The 18,807-nt window shown below is 39.6% G+C and overlaps 1 protein-coding gene across 3 annotated transcripts; it reads left to right on the plus strand.

The window, feature by feature from the left end:
* The first annotated feature begins 1,734 nt into the window (after positions 1 to 1,734).
* Positions 1,735 to 17,758, plus strand: mier2 (mesoderm induction early response 1, family member 2). 3 transcript variants are annotated; one of them, XM_086283692.1, is made up of 13 exons: positions 1,735 to 1,798; positions 2,956 to 3,127; positions 4,430 to 4,543; positions 4,770 to 4,878; positions 5,586 to 5,665; positions 6,268 to 6,337; positions 8,225 to 8,370; positions 8,878 to 8,959; positions 10,824 to 10,918; positions 11,014 to 11,144; positions 12,680 to 12,822; positions 13,409 to 13,509; positions 14,885 to 15,021. In XM_086283692.1, exons 2-12 carry the CDS (start codon positions 2,981 to 2,983, stop codon positions 13,462 to 13,464), a joined length of 1,173 nt encoding a protein of 390 aa, XP_086139818.1. In that variant the 5' UTR covers positions 1,735 to 1,798; positions 2,956 to 2,980; the 3' UTR covers positions 13,465 to 13,509; positions 14,885 to 15,021. The 3 variants fall into 3 exon arrangements, with proteins under 3 accessions (XP_086139818.1, XP_086139816.1, XP_086139817.1); XM_086283690.1 differs by lacking the exon at positions 13,409 to 13,509 and having other exon boundaries at positions 14,885 to 17,758; XM_086283691.1 differs by lacking the exon at positions 13,409 to 13,509 and having other exon boundaries at positions 10,827 to 10,918; positions 14,885 to 17,758.
* Positions 17,759 to 18,807: the final 1,049 nt, after the last annotated feature.

The following is an 18,807-nucleotide window of genomic DNA, read 5'->3' on the forward strand; positions in this document are numbered from 1 at the left end:
GTTTGGGAACCCTGTCACAAAGCCATTGCCAATCAGATGCTTTCCAGATGCTTTCCATCTTGCATTAAAATTTGACTCTACTTTTATGTGTCCAAAATTCCATCAATTTTTGACAAATCCCCAACCCCACTGACTGAAATGCAGCCATGCACCATGACAGAGCCTCCACCATGCTTTACACTCACTGCTGTACCTCTCTCCTGACCTCCTCTGCAAATACTGACAACAATTTGAACCACAAATGTCAAATTTGTATTCACCACTTCGTGAGACCTATTGTCACCGATGTTCAGTTCAGCTCTGGTATAATTTTTCTCTTTTTCCCTCATTAAGATGAGCTTCTGGATCAACTGAAGGGCCTGATGCATGTCTCAGATCCTGTGTCAGGTCTTCTTCATATCTCTTAGGGACATGAATTCCAGATACTGTTCATCTGCTGTAGATAGCGTTTAGCCCACTTCTACTTTTGTTCTCCACATGTCCAGCTGTTGTAAAAGACAAACTGCACCAAGTTTCTATACCAAGGTATACCAATTTTTGGCTCATAGCTCTTTGGGAAGCACCCTGATGGTCCAGAAATATTATTTTGTGCCCGTGTTATCTTTTGCATTCGACACAGATTCAACTAAAGAAATAGGAACAGATTATATGTGTTTCAGCTGTTAGTAACAAAGTGCCTGAAGACACAATTTAAAATGAGGGCTTTGCTAAGCTGTCTGGTTCGTCTCATGAGTTAGGTGCTTTTCTCTGCTTCGGTGATTCAAAGGTAAAGTGAACAAGAAAAAGCTTCCTCATGAAATGGTCAGGTACAACTGGACTAAAAATAATTGAAAAAGCAACCAATGTCCAAAGAAAAATTTTGAAGGACCTTCAGAAACCATTTTATAAAATTACAAGAAAGTCTGGCTCCTTGAAAGCAAAATGTAAAGAGATAAGAGGTGGCGCAAGACTTTGAAGACGTTGAATAGTATTTATGCAAATACTATGCCATCCTACGCAGACATTCTTCAGTTAACGGTATTTAACAAGTTTTTTTTAATCTTCTTAGTTAAATGTTGATACTTTTTGTTTTCCCACTGCTTCTTTTTTCTTTTTTAATATTCTCACCTTCGTTGCTTGATATTCAAGTTTAGTTGAGGCATGTCAGAGAATATGGTGACAACACGTAGAGCTACATTATATGCTTCTATAATCGCTGACAACTTTGAGCAGTCACTGGCTGAGGACAAAGCCATATAAGCAATCTTTATCTGCTTTGGCCATGTCCTGTCCCCTCCTCCACTCGCATAATCAGCACAAACCGTAGTGTCTTTCAGCAACCGCACGTGGACGTGTTGGTAAAGGGGGGCATTTACATTTAACTTAAAGATGCGTTCAGTGCCAAACTATTGTTTACTAATTTAATAGCAGAGGAGCAGAAATTGGGTCACTATTATGTTAAGTTTTAACGCGAAGAATAATTGAACTGATCAGTCGATACATTTCCCTTTTCTTTTTCTAGTAATATTTTTAGAATTGTTACTTACAGTAAAACAACATTTTTAGAGATGATACCGAAAGTGTTGGTTCGGGGCGATTTAAAAAAATTACTTAAAACTATGAAGGATTTTTTTTTAAAAAAAGTTGTAAACTTAAACAAAATGAACTAAACTACTGAAAAAAAGTCATTGTAACTGTGTGCGACGCTGCACTGCAGCCGCTGTTGCTGAATCGTTGCGGCAATAAACGGAGCAGCAGAGAAGAGTAGACCTACAACATCCGGGCAATAGTCAGCTTGCGCAGAAACGGAATGGCGGAGGTAAGTGAGCGAAAACGAGAAATGTAATGACCCAAATGTTAGAGAAGCTGGGCCGAATTTAAGACTTCTGTCACTCCGTACGATACACAAGACTGCCGAGGGTTTGGCCGGCTGGTGAACGACCGCTGAAAGAGAGCTACGGGGGCTATTTAACTGGGAAGCGGCGGAAGAAATGGAGAACCTCTCCAGCGTATCGCCTCTCTCCGCGTTCTTGGCTTTAAAGAGACATTCCCTCAGCCTTGATAGTAAAGCCGTAGAAAACAATAGGGAGCCCGGTAGGGTCTAACACGGGGGTGCTGAACTATTTCAGGTGTGCCTTGCCGGCGAAGTGGGTTTAGTGAAAAAGTTGGGAGACATGTCATGACTCGGCGGCGGTAAACTCCGACCGTCTCTTTCAGAAATATTGAGAAGTAGTTATTTCCTTCTTGCCACTCGTAGCGAGCCGGAGAGAGGAAGAGGCGTTCAGCACCAAGTCGCAGGAAAGCGCCCCTGGTCAGTCAGACAGCGACCGACGGGTTGGGAGATTTTTGGTGACTTTTGGCGTCGTGAGAAGTAGATTATAATCTAATTTAGAGAGCGCTTGGACTTCATGTGAAGTAGGTTTGGGCGAGATTCTTGTACGGTTACTGCTGTAAGCGTGTTACCCAAAGTTTCCCACTATGGTTATAAACTCTTTATGTGGCCTTCATCCTGTACGTACATTGTATCTGATTAGTTCAGACCAAAGCCGAGCCTGGAATCGTGTCGATGAATCAGGAAAACCACCGTGAAGCTTTTTTTGTTAATGTAGTATCACAGCAAAACCGACCATCCTGTGGTGACAATTCACAATGAGCTCTTGGACATTTAAATATCTTTAAAGTTACATTACATTGCGCTTAAACTTCCCACAAGTGCTATGATCAATCTGTTATTAAGTTTAACACCTAAGTCTGGATAGCAGAAGGTCTCATAAGTTGAAAGAAGAGCCCTTGAAAAGTGAGGAGTCAGCTGACCTGTAATGGGATGAGCCAGGATCAGCCACTATTTGATCCTGTGTTGTTCATGTGTTCATTTGTGCGAGTGCCACGGCACCATTTTAATGTACTGTGCTATTTTACATGAGTTTGAATGCAACATAACAGACATACTGTCTTTATCTATGTGCATGTTTGTAGGTGGGTGATAAGCATCTAAACATGAATGCAGAGCTTGTGGCCTAGTGGAGAGTGGAGGAGATACAGCAATGAAGGCCCTCATCTGGAGAAGCAGAAGTCTTTACGGGTCTTAGAGGAGTTGGAGGAGGAGAAGAGTCCTCGCTCGATGAAGATGGCGACACCATCCCACACTGTATGATCACGTTCTGCCATGTTTATATGTGTGATAAACACAAAAATATTCAGCAAAATAGCTTCCTGTGATTATGGGAACCTTATAGTTGCAGGGTGTACTACATCACTGACAGTAATGGCATCGACTATTATTGTTCAGTACAGTTTTGTTACTCTAAAGTCATGTAACATTTGCTTTTGAAATAATTCAGTTACTAGTTCATAGAAATTTTAACAGCAGCGTTTTTTGACAAAAACGAAAAACAGTCTGAGGACCAAAATCTATCAACATACTGCAAGTGAATGTGAATTTTAATAATTACTCTAACCAGCAGCATCGATAACTCTTAATAAACCCCCCTTTTTATGGGCATTATTTGCCTTCAATATAACATTTCAACAGAATTATTTTAAATTGTAGTTTAACAGAGGAGTAAATATGAAGTTGAAGTTGATGAGTTTCAGTACCTGACATCAACCATCCAAAGCAACAGACAGTGCACAAGAGAGGTGTAGAAGAGAGCGCAGGCAGGGTGGAGTGGGTGGAGAGGAGTGTCAGGGGTGATTTGTGACAGAAGTATAGCAGGAAGAGTGAAAAGAAAGGTTTATAAGATGGCAATAAGGTGGTGGAGTTAGGAATGAGTACATCAGAGGGACAATTCAGGTCGAGCAGTTTGGAGAAAAAAGTTAGAGGGAAGCTGAGATGTTTTGACATGTGCAGAGGAGAGAAAGGCAGGCAGCAGGAAAATAGGAAGATTCATAGATGCAGTGAAGGAAGACATGCAGAGGGTTGGTGTGACAGAGGAGGATGCTAGGGATAGGGTGCGATGGAGGCAGATCATCCACTGTGGCGACTCCTAAAGGGAGCAGTCAAAGAAGAAGATGATTTAAATAATCAACGCAACCATTTACTTTTCTCATAATCTCTACGTCTGTTGTCATAACATGTAAAGTAAAGAAATATTCATTTTTACCTTTAAAAATGCTGAAATTCTGAACACCGTGTTCAGGAAATGACATGGGACGTGCAGATGTTGACTCTGACATTTTTACAGAACAGTTCAATTACTTTGAGTAAACTGAGTACACTCTGGGGGTGTTTTAGGCATCTTACAAGGAGACTGCTCAATCAGTCTGATGGCATTATTTGGACAGACCAGGGAAAAGTGTCAAGTGTGCTTGAGATAGCTAAACTGACAGACATGTAGATGATTTTCAAGAAATGTGGGTGTTATTTATACATTTCTGTGGTTTCTTTCCCTCTTATACCCCATCACCTCCCCTCCACCTGTCACTGCCTCCCTCTGTGCCTTATTTGTAGGCCAGTGAGCTTCCCTTGGAGGAGCTGTTGGCTTTCTATGGCTATACAGTATCAGATCCAGAGAAGGAGACCTGTCACATGGCTGCCAGTTTGCCAGACATGACACTGGACAAGGTATACAACCTGAGGTGCACAGAACACACCCGTGGCCTCATTCATCTTTCATTTATTCATCAAAACAGATTTTGATTGGTCGAATTGGTCAGAGAACTTTTGAGAATCAGTCAAAAATATCAAATTGAATGATTGTACATCTAATGAATATGCTAACTCTGTTTTTCTATTTTTACTGTTCTGTCTTTTGTTTTTATTTTTTTGTCTTATTATATGTTTGGTTTAGGATCAGATAACTGAGGATCTCTTCCCTGGGGAGCAGGAAGAATCATTAGCCGACGATCTCACCCCCTCAGTCACCTCAAACACCTCGGATCTGCTTCGCCGCATCCAAGGTAACACCCAGGGAGACACGCATTAACACATTTTCATATAACACTAAAACTCGCTGAAATTTTCTGAGCTAAAGAAAGGTTCGCAGTTTGAAATTGAATCGAATCGAATTTCTGGTGCTTTGATGACATTTCAAATAACACAACCTGTCAGGGTTTGTGATCCTAGGGAAATGCACTCATAATAAGCATTGATTTTATACAGTTCTGTGGAAGTTGTTATGAGATGTTCCTGTCTGATAGCATATATGTGTCACTCTTCATATGACACCATTAAATCAAAGGCAGAGAGATATTTCAATCTACAGGAGTTTTAATATATTGAAACAGTCATATCCAGATAGTGATTCTATGTGAAAGGTGCTGACTCTATAAAACATGAAAACCAAATGTACAGCAGGTATGCAGCTTTAGTGTTGTTCATGGTGCACAGACTGAACACACTGAACAGGTTAAAAAGAGGAGGTGCCACTTTGCTCATTGATGTTGTGCATATTCTGCTTTATACTGAATTGTGGTTCATACTGAGTTAGATGCAGTGTATAGTCATTTTATTTTTTATCATGACTATAAAGAATTGTGGTTTTAAATATGCTTAAGATTCCCTTTCTTAATCAGCAGAAAGATTTGGCTTTTAAGATGGCATGGAAAATCTTGTGGCGTTATTTGAATGTTCTCCTGATCTTTCTCTAATATTTCATGTGTTTTAGGTGGAGACAAAGACACGTTGATCAGTTCATCAGATGAAGACTCTGATGATGTCTCTATTCCATCCAATGAAGAGCAAAAGGTGGGTTACTGAGCATAGTAATCTTATTTTGACTAAGTGACTCTCAATCACCTTTAAGTTTAAGGGAGACACATTACGTTGCAACTTGTCTTTATGGGAAAGCAAATCAGATAAAATGCCAATAGCAAGACAGTTAGGCAGCAATAAAATATGGGTTATCAACCCTTTGGTAATGGTTCTTTTGATCAGTGCAATCAAAGGCTAAATATACACTAGGCTTTGGTTACATTTATATAAACATGACACTTTTTCCTGCTCTGGCACTAATTATAATTCAAAGTTAGGCTACTGAGCTGAGACCTAATTTCAACAGAACCACGATGCTTTTAATGGGCTGGCCAAAAATGCTCTACTTAAGAAAATTCAAATTCATATAAGCCAGAGAAATGGTTAATAGGAAAAAAATCTCCCAAGTTCTAAAACCACAGTGGCTCAGCTTTCTAAATGTAACAGCTTGTTTTGGACAGGCCTGTGTTTCTCATGGTTGTAGGTCGACACAAAGAACACTAACATGTGTACATTTTAAAATAAAATTTCAGCTTTTATAGGCATGATCACACGTTTCACAATTATGACTATTCATGTTTGGATTTCCTGTTTAGGAGATCATGGTTGGCTCCATGTATCAGGCAAAAATCCCTCCAATCAGCCCGTACACCTACCAGGAGAGAGGTAAGCAACTGAAATTGTCATTTTTGACAGTTGTTCTGATATATATACACACATATATATTAGGGGTGCAACGATACACAAAATTCACGGTTCGGTTCGATACTTTGGTGTCACGGTTCGATATTTTTTCGATACAAAAAAATGTTCATGCCTTTTTAATTTGTCATTTATTAAAATTATAAATATATATTTTAACTCAAACGTACAGTTTTTAAATTTAATGTTGCTGAAACAACAAAGTAATAAAAAAAATAAATCTATCTGATCGAGAAATCACTCATCTTTGGAAAAGAGAGTTTATTACAGAGAAATGGCTCTTTCCAAAATAAAAGCTATACTATACGCTTCTTCTGGGCTATATTCTCAGCAGCATATTAAACATATCAGGTCCCCATAAGGAGAATCCTGTGCTAACGGCTGTCTAAATGACTCGGGTAAAGTTTGTAGCATGCGTGCTTGTTGTTTTTGTCTGCTTCCACTTGTCTTTGCACGAGGATGATGTCGGAGTAAATGTGCAGTCATATTCGTTGTGTTCCCACTAGTGCTGTCAGCGTTAATCTGAAATGACGTTAACGCCACAACACGGCAAATCTCCGTTAACGTGCTGCCATCCAGCGTCAACACGTTAACGAGAAAACTGCGCTAACACACTAGTTCCCACCCATGTAATTGAGCATTGCGTGGCACATCCGACATACTGTTTTACTTTTGTCCATGACGCGCTTACCTTCAGGGTCATACTTCACATGAAAACCAAAATAGTTCCAAAGGCCAGATCTGAATGAGGGTAGGGGAGGAAGTTTGCCATGTTGCAACGAGCTTCTGTCTTGCTAGCTTGCGCTGCGCTCAGTAATGGATCTGCGCTCGACAGTGCAGCCTAGGCGGAGTAGTCGAACGCAGATCCACTGAGCTCTCAACACAGACAGCATCGTCAGAAGGAAAGTTGATAAAATAAATTAAAAATTTTGTATTGTTCGATACATTTGCGTACCGAACCGAAAGCACTGTATCAAACGGTTCAATATCGATATGAGTATCGTTGCACCCCTAATATATATATACATATATATACTCGACTCGGAAGTAGACCTGTTGCTCTGTCTGTGGCTTTTCATCACACTCGGGGACCACAGTGTTGTTTTCCGTAGACATTTCCCTCGTTGCCGGGTTTCAAAAATGGCGATGTTGAGTTTCGTGAATGAGACTCTCTTGACTCATTAAGTGACACCGCTGACCAGCCAATCGGTGGCATGCAGTCTGACGATGTCACATTTTAGTATCTGCTCAGATCACTTGGAACCCCGGCCAAGCATGTGTACCTTGTGCCTGGTACGTTTTTTTAGGAATGATCTAATGGAAAATCCTGAAAACTGTGGTGAACCGTGGCGAGTTGATCAGATGGTACTAATGGAAGAGGGGATTACGTGTTTAGTACTGTGTCCAAGCACTTTTGACTCCCCAGAGTTGGTGTGATTGATGTGTACTGTGCTGTGACCTGCTTCAAGATGTAGGACCAGCACAGTTCTGTTGGACTCAGCTCAGTGTGCAGAGTGTGGTCGTGCTGCCTTCATTAAAAATTGCTGTTACATTATTAACAAATCTATAAGGAATGTGGGAGGACAATTTGTCACTGCTTCTAAAAAACCGCCCAAATACATCCACAAAAAAATACATCAACCTCATTGTGCTCGGCAAGACTGCCTTTCAAAGCATGTTGATGCATGAAAGAGAGAGTGAGTGTGAAAGAGAAGAGCTGAGGCACTGAGAAAAACCGAGGTGTATTCAAGTCCATAATGTAAAGCACAGTGCAAACACGAACACGATACAGAGTAAACGTGTCTAATGTGTCCGCTGTAAGTCTGAGAAACTGTGCCTGTCACCCTCTAGCTTACAGCACCGAAGACCAGTTGTTGTGGAGGCCAGGGGTTCTGCCAGTGCATGAAGTGGAGGAGTTCTTGCTGAATGCACAAAGACCCCGTGGCCAGGAGGAGGCAGTAGGAACCGAGGAGGTCATTGTCCAAGACAATGAACAGGTACATCTCAGCAAACACTGCTGGCTACTTTTGTTTGTTTAAGCTAGTCTGTAGTAACACGTAAGCGCCCCTCTTCAGTAACGAAGTATTCTTCCTTCATGGCAATGTCGCAACTGCCCCCCACACAAAGGCGAATGACTCATCTTAACCAGTTTTTAGCTGTGGTAAAATATAATAAATGTGCCTTCTGTACACGCTGAAAGAAACAAACAGCTGGATAAAAAGAAGTCCATGTATTATTAGATCTGTGTACTTGAAGATTTTACTTTTGTCTTGTTATTCAGATGTCTGGATTACTAACCTCATCCCAATCTCCTTAAGACGTTTCAGAAGACTTCTTCTACTTGTCTCGTTTAGTCTGCATTACCTGAACTCATAGTGGACCATGGCTAAACATGGTCAGCCTTTATGTCCATAATCAAGAGTTCTTGTTTTCTTTAACTTGCCTTAAACCGAGAGGTAAGTCTTCACTGAGTGACAGTTTTTGTGTTTCCTCTAAACCTTCAGGCACTGTACGAGTTAGTGAAATGCAACTTTAATGTCGAAGAAGCACTGAGGCGATTTCGTTTCAACGTGAAAGTGTTCAGTGGTAAGAACTATCCCGTTGTCCTACTTTCCCCAACTGGGCATTTTACACCTTTGTGAACAACCCAGAATAAGTTTGTAATAATGATTGATAGTATGTAAATTTAAAGTCATCAGAAAATCGTTGCACCCATATGTCACAGGTTTTTGCAGTTACAGTGTTTTATACAATTTTTTAATCCATTAGCAAGGGCAAAACTTAACTGAGGAATTCCCAGACATGAAACTGTGGCCTATTTTCAACCATTGACCCTAGTTAGGCATTTATACCCACAACACACAAAATTTTATCATATTTAGTTACATAAAACCGTTACCATACTATACAATATAGATACAAGTCAATAAATAGAGATAACTAGGGAAAAACATAAATAAAATGAAATGCACATAAAACGATACAGAAATTAACAAATGGTTTTTATTTGCCATTAACCAAAATTTGACTTTTAATAAGATTCAATATCTATAATTAATTTGATTTCAGGAGGCCTGACAGGACATGCTTCCTGAATAGGTGACAGGTCATTATGGCGAATGCTGATTGCCCAAATTTAGATCTTTGATGTGGTGTTTTACAGTGTCCAACATGGTCCTAGTGACTGCCGTCACCGTCTTATGCATCTAGAGGTATGCGGCCAGTCTGCATTTAAAAACTACTTTAACACAAAAGATATGAATGAAAACATCAAAACTAAGTGGACTGTATTTTTTTAAATTCATTATTTAGAGTCTGTTTATAAAAAGATAGAAGGTGCTTAGTTGTAGATGGTGATACTTAGACCCATACTGTCATAAAATATCACAAATTGCGAAAATATGAAAGAATGCATAAACAGCTGGGCTGCTGCAAAGTTCATCTAGTGTTGAATAAGATTGAAAACACTCAGATTGGTCTTAACAGTCTTTGAATTTGTTTCATGTTTATCAAATTTGAGTTGCGGATCTCAAATTATTATTAAAAACGTAAAATGTTATCATCAGCCTCTGGGTAGCTTGCAGGCAAATCACTGATAAACAGAGTGCAAAGCATTGGAACAAGTAGCAGTCCTTGGGGAATGCCCATTCTGTTTTTCAATAGTTTCACTAATTTTCTTTCTTGTTCATCCATCACACACTGCACATTTGGGTATATTGTGATTGGCAGTGTCAAATGCGTTTTTTAGATCAAGAATAACAAGACCCTCAAAAGTTTGTGTGTATTCCACCCCCACAAAACTGCCACCAAAAAAGCCCTTAATGGTGTTAGTAAAATAACAGGTTACTATTTCTGCGTAATATTTTGGTCTAAAGCCGAATTGTTTCAGGGAAAAGAATTGATTGGTCTGTAGATGTGTAAATAGTTGTGTTACCACAACATTTTCAAGTATCCATGACAAAAAAGCGAGTATGAAAAAAGTTCAGTCGTTGAAAGTCAGCCTCCCCTGGTCTTCTCAATAAAGCCTGTGTTAGAATTAGATCTGCAGTAACAGCATACCAGTGTCAATGAAAAATCTGTGGTATTCTTAATAAAAGAGAGAAATGCAGGCTTATTCAACAACCCAAGGCCAGTGTAATTCTTTTCCGGTGCAAAGTATGACGTTTCATTACCATTTCGGTGGAACTATAGCTGCCAACTTCATCACTGCAGAGAAGGAATAACTCACTGATGTGACCTCATGACCTTCAAATCAGAAATGAGCCTCCAGTTTAAGACCAGTTTTATTATGACAGGAAAGCAAAATTAACAGATTATGATATTAAGAGTGTCACTTTTCATTTCAGTTTTTCTGTTCTATTTAGTTTATGTGATTGTAATTACAATTATGTAAAAATGTAAAATTATTATGTAGTTTTATAAACTTATTTTTGATGTCCGCTGTCTTTAGAAGAGCTCTGCTCCTGGAGCGAGGAGGAGTGCAGGAACTTTGAGCATGGGTATCGAGTTTATGGGAAAAACTTCCACCTCATTCAGGCAAATAAGGTGAGCACCCAGAGGATGACCTGCTACCTGATATGCTGATTTCAAAGGGTTGACTATTTTCTGCTAATGCAAAAACAACCTCTTCTTATCCACAGGTACGAACACGCTCAGTGGGCGAGTGTGTGGAATATTACTACATGTGGAAGAAGTCTGAGCGTCACAAGTACTTTACTCAGCAGGCTACCAGGCTGAGCCGCAAGAAGTACAGCCTGCAATCAGGGAGCATGTGAGTGTTGCTGGGACACCAATCTGAAGATAACCAGAGTCTTTTAGATAAAAGGTGCAATCAGAAAGAACGGCACATAAAAAGCAAGAACAGCCATCGGATTTCAGGTTTGTCTCCTTGTGGAGCACTGCACTGCTCCCCGCTGCTCCCATCTGTCCACTTGCATCTTAATTATGGCCAACAAATTCACTCAAACCTCTTTGTGAATTTGTCCTGTACTCCACAATGAAATCTAAATGGAAACAGTTTGGACTACAGAAATCCAGCAAATGTACATGTGCAAGTGATCCGAGTGGGACTTTACAGAGAGCAGTTCTGAAGTGTTAAAGTGTTGCACAAGGAGACAGCCTTGAAGGGGAAACCTGCTTTTAGGAATGTGTCAGGAAGTACTTCCAAACTCTGCCATATCAAACATGCTCTCCAGAGTAGCTCAAAGTAGCTTTAAGATTTTTGGTTTTTTTCTGATCCCTGCAAAAATTTTGGTATTTTGTTTTTCTAAATGGTAAAAATGGTAAATGGCCTGTATTTGTATAGCGCTTTACTAGTCCCTAAGGACCCCAAAGCGCTTTACACTACATCCAGTCATCCACCCATTCACACACACATTCACACACTGGTGATGGCAGCTACATTGTAGCCACAGCCACCCTGGGGCGCACTGACAGTATGTATGATTCTGTCTCATAACAGAATCATACAAAAACTATGAAGCTCATTTTCATGACACTTGATAAAGAGGTAGAGTTCGGGTAAAGGAAGTGCTAATTTACACTTTGGTACATGTCTAGAATCACTTCCTGTAAAATTGCCAGATAGGCTTTGGACTTCAGAGAGGTCTACTTTCTAAGCGTGAGACCTGTCAGGTAGCTCAAGGATCAATTCTAAATCTCTTACTTTTTAATTCTTACATGCTGCCATTGGGCAGTATTTTCATGAGACACGGCCTCCTTAATATTCTGTGGGTTACTGATGATCCTGATGGTATTGATGATCTCTTGCTCGCTCAGTTTTAGATTAAACTGGTCTAGATGTTGCAGAATTTTTAAGAACATGATAAATAAAAATTGTTGACCTAACTTGCAAATTAGAAAACCTGATGCGCGCTTTTAGTGCGTTATTAGGTTAAACCATTGTTACGCTCTTTCTCCAGTCCACCGAATAAATTAAATAAATGTAGTACAGGTAAGTAAAAGGTCTACACTAAAACTACATCAGGTTACACCAGATGACCTATTACAACTGGAACCTGGAAGGGCCTAATTCTTCATTCCCACATGTTTTTGCTTCACTTTAACAGCATTTTGACAAATTCCACCTCACTTGATCTGTAAGCAAATAAAGTTTTCGTGAGCTATCTGTTAAAGTCTCTCACCTCAAAGGACGTCTAAAGATGCTGGTGGTCTGCAAAGAGCTGGTTAATCCAAGTTATATGAACAGATTTTACAACAACTACTGTCTGAGTGAAAACTGTGAGCTCTGTAGGTCGCAAACACATAATTTATCAGAGCTGGAAGTAGTTCTGCTGTGTGTTGCAGGGAGGATGGAGACCAGGATGGGGAGGTTGTGGAACTCGAGGGAAACAACAGTTCCACAAGGTTGTTGCCTCACAGCTCCATGGGCACAGGGCAGCTGGAGTCCCCGTTACCTCCACAGTCGAACCTGGACCAGGACAAACAAGGTAAAAACCAGAGGTCGCCTCATAAAAACACCTGACGTGATGGCTCAGATGGAAGCTCTTTATATTTACTTTGGTGAGCTCTTGCCACACAAAATGTCCTTTCTTACAGAGAACTAAAATAATATTCAAATAATAGTGAAGCAAAGGCTTCAGTCTAAAGTGTTATTAACTGTGGCCTTAAGTTCAAAGTAAAGACACAAGCTTCTTCTTCTTCTTCACAAAAGAAAAAGTAGATAAACAAAAGTTTCAGTGTCTGATAAAACTGAAGCTATGTATGTTTACCCATCTTTTTGTACATAAACCATTTACATGCCATGTGAAACATACATGCCAAATCATCTTTCAGTCATGTTATACATGGGCTCCATTGATTTCCTGTTTGTTTATATATTCTTCCTGTTTATTTTGACATATTTATTATCCCTGTCTCATATGAAACATTTTATGTCTCCCTTCCTTTGTTTTCCCCAATATTTTCATGGTATACATTTGTTTTGTGTTGTGTTTTTGCTCGCATGTATGCACGTCTGCGCGTGTGTCTGTGTGTGCGCGCTTGGGCATGTTGTGCATGTTGATGGTGCTCCAGAAGAAGAGGGCCGCCCCAGGCGCAGACGAACTCCCCGTTTTCTCTTAAAGCCATGACCTCAGTCCACTCAGGCCACAGACAGCAGGTTGAGCAGCCTGCAGGTAAAGAGGATGAGTACAGAAAACTAAAATAATGTGGTCACTGGGAAATAATCAGACAAATAAATAGACAAAGTTTAATGAGAAAGGAAAGAAACGGGTCTAATGTAAACAGCCTCCTCTGGCTGTGTAATAATTAGCGCATTTGCAAATAGTGTCTGAATAATGTTGGAGATGTTATTTAAAATATTGCTTTTTGCTTTTTTCCCTTTGTTTTTTCCAAATACAGTTTTTTCCCTTATATACCGTCACATCTTTTCAAAATAAGACTGCTGTATTAAAATAAACTTCAAAATCAGTGTAGCAAAAAAAAATGCATTTATTGCAGTGGCTCGCTGATATACACAGCACAGCATGTGTAGAATTCACAGTATAAAACATGCAGTAAACAGAGTTGTGTAGATATTTCAGATAGTTCATAATCTCCTCATATGAGGAAGATGTTTGAGGAGATTACCCAGCAAACATGGTTCAAACTGCGACGTCGCGTCCCTGGTCAGGACAGGTCGGGGTGCGACGCCGATGTAGAGTGATGGATGTAGATGTTGTTTCCGCATAGAACAAAAGGGACGTCGGCTCGTCTCTTAAACGGTGAGAAATGAATATTAAGTTATTGCAAAGATGGAATGATAGCCATTTTTATTATTTATTCATTATTTTTTCACAACTAATATGTGGTTGTGAGCAGATATCCACATGAATATTTCCGTGGATTTTACATCGTCACGTACTCACAGAGTCGTGCTCCTGGAATCTTTTTAAATGTTTTAAATAAACAACACTTTTAAGTTGTTTTCAGTTTCGTAAATCTGAATTTCTTTTCATTTTTTTGTTGGTGAATTTAGCACATTGGACAATTATTCCCTCTCTGTCTGCGACGTCGACTCAGGAATGCTTCATTCAAACATGAAGTTCGGTTTTCTCGACCTGAAAGCGTGAGGTCACGAGTTTGAGTCACCACTAAGGTTTCTTCTTTTCTTCTCATGCTTTTCTTGAGAGAATTTAATTTCTATTTCCTTTATTCTGACAGTAAAACAGAATTTTTAAACACAAACTTTCTCGTGCTTGAAAATCTAACAAGGACGTTCGACAAGAACCTCGTTTATGTTAGGAAGTTGGTGCTGATGTGAAGGTAACATTCTTGATATCGGTTCAGCTTTCATTTTGGAACTATGACTATCGTTCGAGAAAAGACCGCCAGCCGTTTAAATGTTTGCTGGGTACTCTGTAGTAGAAATAGGTACGCTAGAAGAGCACAAAAGCACTCCTCAGATGCCATTGTAACCATAGACATCAAACATACATCCTAGAATATATGACAACAGTAATGGAGGTTTTATTAATCTGTCGTCCTGTGAATTTCTATACGTCTGTCCAGATGGCGAGCTGGTGATGGGCTTGTCAGAGCTGTGCGGCGACGAGTGTCCTCAGCAGCTGTTCGGATGTCCTTTCTCTCTCCCGCCCATAGACGGCCTGCAGGAATCTGGCTCAGATAGTTGTTGTCCTTCAGCTCCAGTCCAGCTCCAGTCTCAGCTCTTTGCTGAGACCTCCCAGTGGGCCTGCGGGAACTCTCCGGCCCTCCATGACAACCACGGGCTCCCAAACTCTTGTTTCTTTCAGCTACACATGCGTGGCGAACATTTACTTTCCGAGGGCCCTGACTGTGGCACAGTGAGCGGTGGGGCCAGTGCTTCCCACATGCTGCAGGTGGAATTTAGCCTGCCGTCCTCTTCATCATCCTCAACCGCTGTCCTCCCGTCACACTTCCAGGCATTCAGCAGTTTGCTTCACCCCTCACCCGTCCAGCATCCTCGCTCTCTCACACAGTGAAGGGGACATGGAGATATCTAAGTGGTACTCTGTGTAATTTGCCCTGTGTGTTTTTGGTTGGTAGTGATCTTTTACAGCAGGGTGAAAAAGAAATGAGAGGACAAAAAGTGCGTTAATGCAACTTGCTTGAAAACAGATGGACCTATTACCTGTGTTAGCAGGTGACTTGTGTGCCTCTTCTTAAAAGGAGGCGCTCGAATCCTACGCCCATTGTGGAATGATGACTGTGTTAATCACTACTTTCAGGCATTGATTATGTGCTGCTGTCCATTATTCCTGAAACTGATTATTGACAATGTTGACCACTGCTGCTTTGTTTTCTTATTTATCAGAACAGACAAATTTGACTGCTGCTCAGATTTGGTTTTCCCCCCCAGATTCTTACCGTGAATACAGACAACATGACTGTTTTTATGCTCTTCATATCAGTCAGCATTTTCACTGCTGCAGCCATTTCAGATCTGCTATTGGACTGTACCTCACCTGATGTAATACGGGGGTGGGGGGGTCTGACTACAGAGTAAAATCTGTCCACTTATACAACATAGAATAGTTTATTTAAACATTAACTTAAAATGTTTTCTCCTTTCTTGGCCCTACATATCTGCTTTGTCTTTATTCTACACAAAAGTTCATCTTTCTTAAGATTTAAAAAAATATGAACACCTTAAAGGAAAAAAAGTTCTACGGTTGATTTGAATATGCAGCAATGTAGGAGCCTAATGGGGCGCAATAACTTCCTGTTTTATTGTATTTTATTTCTTTTTTAAATTTCCTTTCTTTTTGCTTCTGTGGAAATTTTCCTCTTTTTTCCCACCACTGAAAATGTATATAGATTTATAAAGGTGCAGGGTTTTGTCATCAGTCATGAACACCATTTCTCGTATGATGAATAACTGCTACCATGACGAGCCTGTTTCATATAATGGGCTTAAAAATGAAAGACTGAAATATAAAACTTTACATGCTAAGCTGCCATATACAGAAGTGAGAATACCCGTGTGCAATATCGCTGAAATATAAAACGGTTCACGAGTGAAATATTTCCACCACATAAAGATAAAACAAAAACATAAAATATACATAAGCACAAAAACAAACAAACGCAGTTGTGGTCAGAAGCTTACACACGAGTCATCATGTGCATGAATGTCATTGAAATCTGGGGCTTTTAATTATTTCTTTGAACTGTTCAGTTTCTGGGGAGTCATCTTTAATGACTTTACAAACATGAATTGTGTTTGAATTTGTTTTCGATCTTCACTAATCCACACAATGTCAAAAATGTACATAGAGCTTTTCAGATTTATACATTTGGTTAAATTTCCTTTATCGACCTGCAGCTGAACCAGACACCTTAGTAGCTGACATTTCCAGCTGTAAATTTCTCCCCTCTTCTTGGCAGATTTGGTAGAGTTCATACCCATGATGTATGTAAACTTCTGACCACAACAAAAAGATCAGCGACAAGTCAGAAAATCTGATTACTGAAACCAAAACAAGTCCTTCTCAGATCTCCAGTTAGCCTGGATCCATTAACATGAGCATCAGAACGTACAGTTTATTTATTTATGGGTGTCTATCAGCAAAAGAACAGATGTATAAATAATCAGAAGAAGTAGATCAAACCACAGTAGCTGTTCTCTAGCACGGGCTAGCTCTTGAAAACACAGCCACGTGTTAGATGACTCACATACGTTCACCACAACGAACAGGAAGTCTCTCTCCAGCACAAAACTGTTACAAACATGAGAAGAAGCCTGACGCTTATTAGGAGCAGATTTCTTAGTCAGATGACGGATGAATTTGTTTTCCCTAGATTTGTTCCAGCATGTTTAGCATAAGCTGGGCCAAGACCACCACAGTGAATACAGTCCCAGCAGTGAGGCAGGGAGGTGGGACTGTGGCTGGATGAAGTGTTGGGGGAATGTTTCTTGATATCTTGATAAATGTCTTTAGATAAATTACTGGTTGACAGGATGACTCCAAGTCTCCAGAATTTTCAAAAAAGATTGTCACTGCCAAAAGTACCATAGGAAGAAAATAGTTTAAACTGAGACGACCACATCAGAATCCAACAGAGCACCATATGAGTATTTTAAAGAGAAAGGCAGAGCAACAAGGAGCAGCTGAGAGGACTGTCGAACATTGAAGCCAACACGCTGAGTAATTAAAAAAATCAAGATTTTTGTTGCTGTTTTGTCTGTTTTTAATATAATAAATTAAATGTTTTAATAAAATATTTAAAAAAAATTAAAAACTTCAGTTTTATAGATTAAATGTGACCTTGCTGTAAGAATATTGATATTACATGTGTTGCCTTCCAGCTAGTGCCTTGGAGGTTGTTGTTTTTTATTTTAATTTTCTATGTATATCCCATCCAAAGGGCACTTCAAATAAAGCAACAAAGAATCCAGAAGATGAACAAACTCATATATTGCTCGTGTTTTTATTTTAGCATAAAACCCAATTGCCCAAAGTTTGACTTAAACATTCAACAGTGTAGTGATGCTGCACGAGTGGACTTAATGCTTTTTCCACTCTGATGAATGAAGGTGAACAGTTTTCTCAGTTTCTGGTAAAATTATGCTTTTTGTAAAGTCAGTCATCACTCCGAACATCCAGAGAGGAAAGTGGTTTATATTTACAGCTTGTTGGTCCGAGACGTCGTGTGTGAAGATTATGCCATCATAGAAGTTCAGAGACCTGCTTGTCTCAAGTTCCCAGGTAAGTCCCACCTTTGATCTGAGGAATTCCCCGTTCTTCTCTTCGAGCCTCATATATTTAAAATGACAAGTTTTTAGTTTATAATTGATCATTTATTGAACCATGCTGGCATGTCCCAAAACCTCTGCAAGCCACAAAGTGACTGAGAGCCTCGACTGAATGAAAAGAGCACTCAGCTAACAAATCTTAAAAAAGAGGCGAACATGATGATAACTCAAGAGATGATGAATGCCAGTTTATATATATATATATTTGTATAGTGCATGATACACAGCATACTATTAAATTGACTCTTACTGGAACAATTTCATGGATTCTTTTGGTAATTTCACAGAATCATAATTGTACATATGTAATGTGTACATTAATGTACTAAACTTGCATGTCTGTAAGTTTTAGTCCAAGTTGCACAGAAAACAAAGATTTGGCCCCAGCTGTTTCCTTCCATCTATCCCTGTTTCTCTTCTCTCTGTGCTGGGCCTTTCAGTCCTCCAGGTTTAATGCTGGTTTCAGATCAGTGCTTGTTTGGTTGTTAAATGCTTATATATGCAGGCACTTTGGATAAGACAATAAAGGAAAACTAGTACAATTATTTTTATATTATTATTTTTGTCTGTATATTTTCTTTGTCTTTATGATCTTTGCTTTTAAGACATAAATGGCTTACTCATGAAAAAAGCAGACTTTTATCTGGCCTTTTTCTCTACATTTGTTATTTGCAAAGGAAAAGGAGTTAATTTAACA

Source organism: Aulonocara sp. 'chitande type north' Nkhata Bay, linkage group LG23 (assembly GCF_057382095.1).
Source record: "Aulonocara sp. 'chitande type north' Nkhata Bay isolate Kocher_YH1m ecotype deep benthic linkage group LG23, A_spYH_male_GT1.1, whole genome shotgun sequence".
Classification (NCBI taxonomy): Eukaryota; Metazoa; Chordata; class Actinopteri; order Cichliformes; family Cichlidae; genus Aulonocara; species Aulonocara sp. 'chitande type north' Nkhata Bay.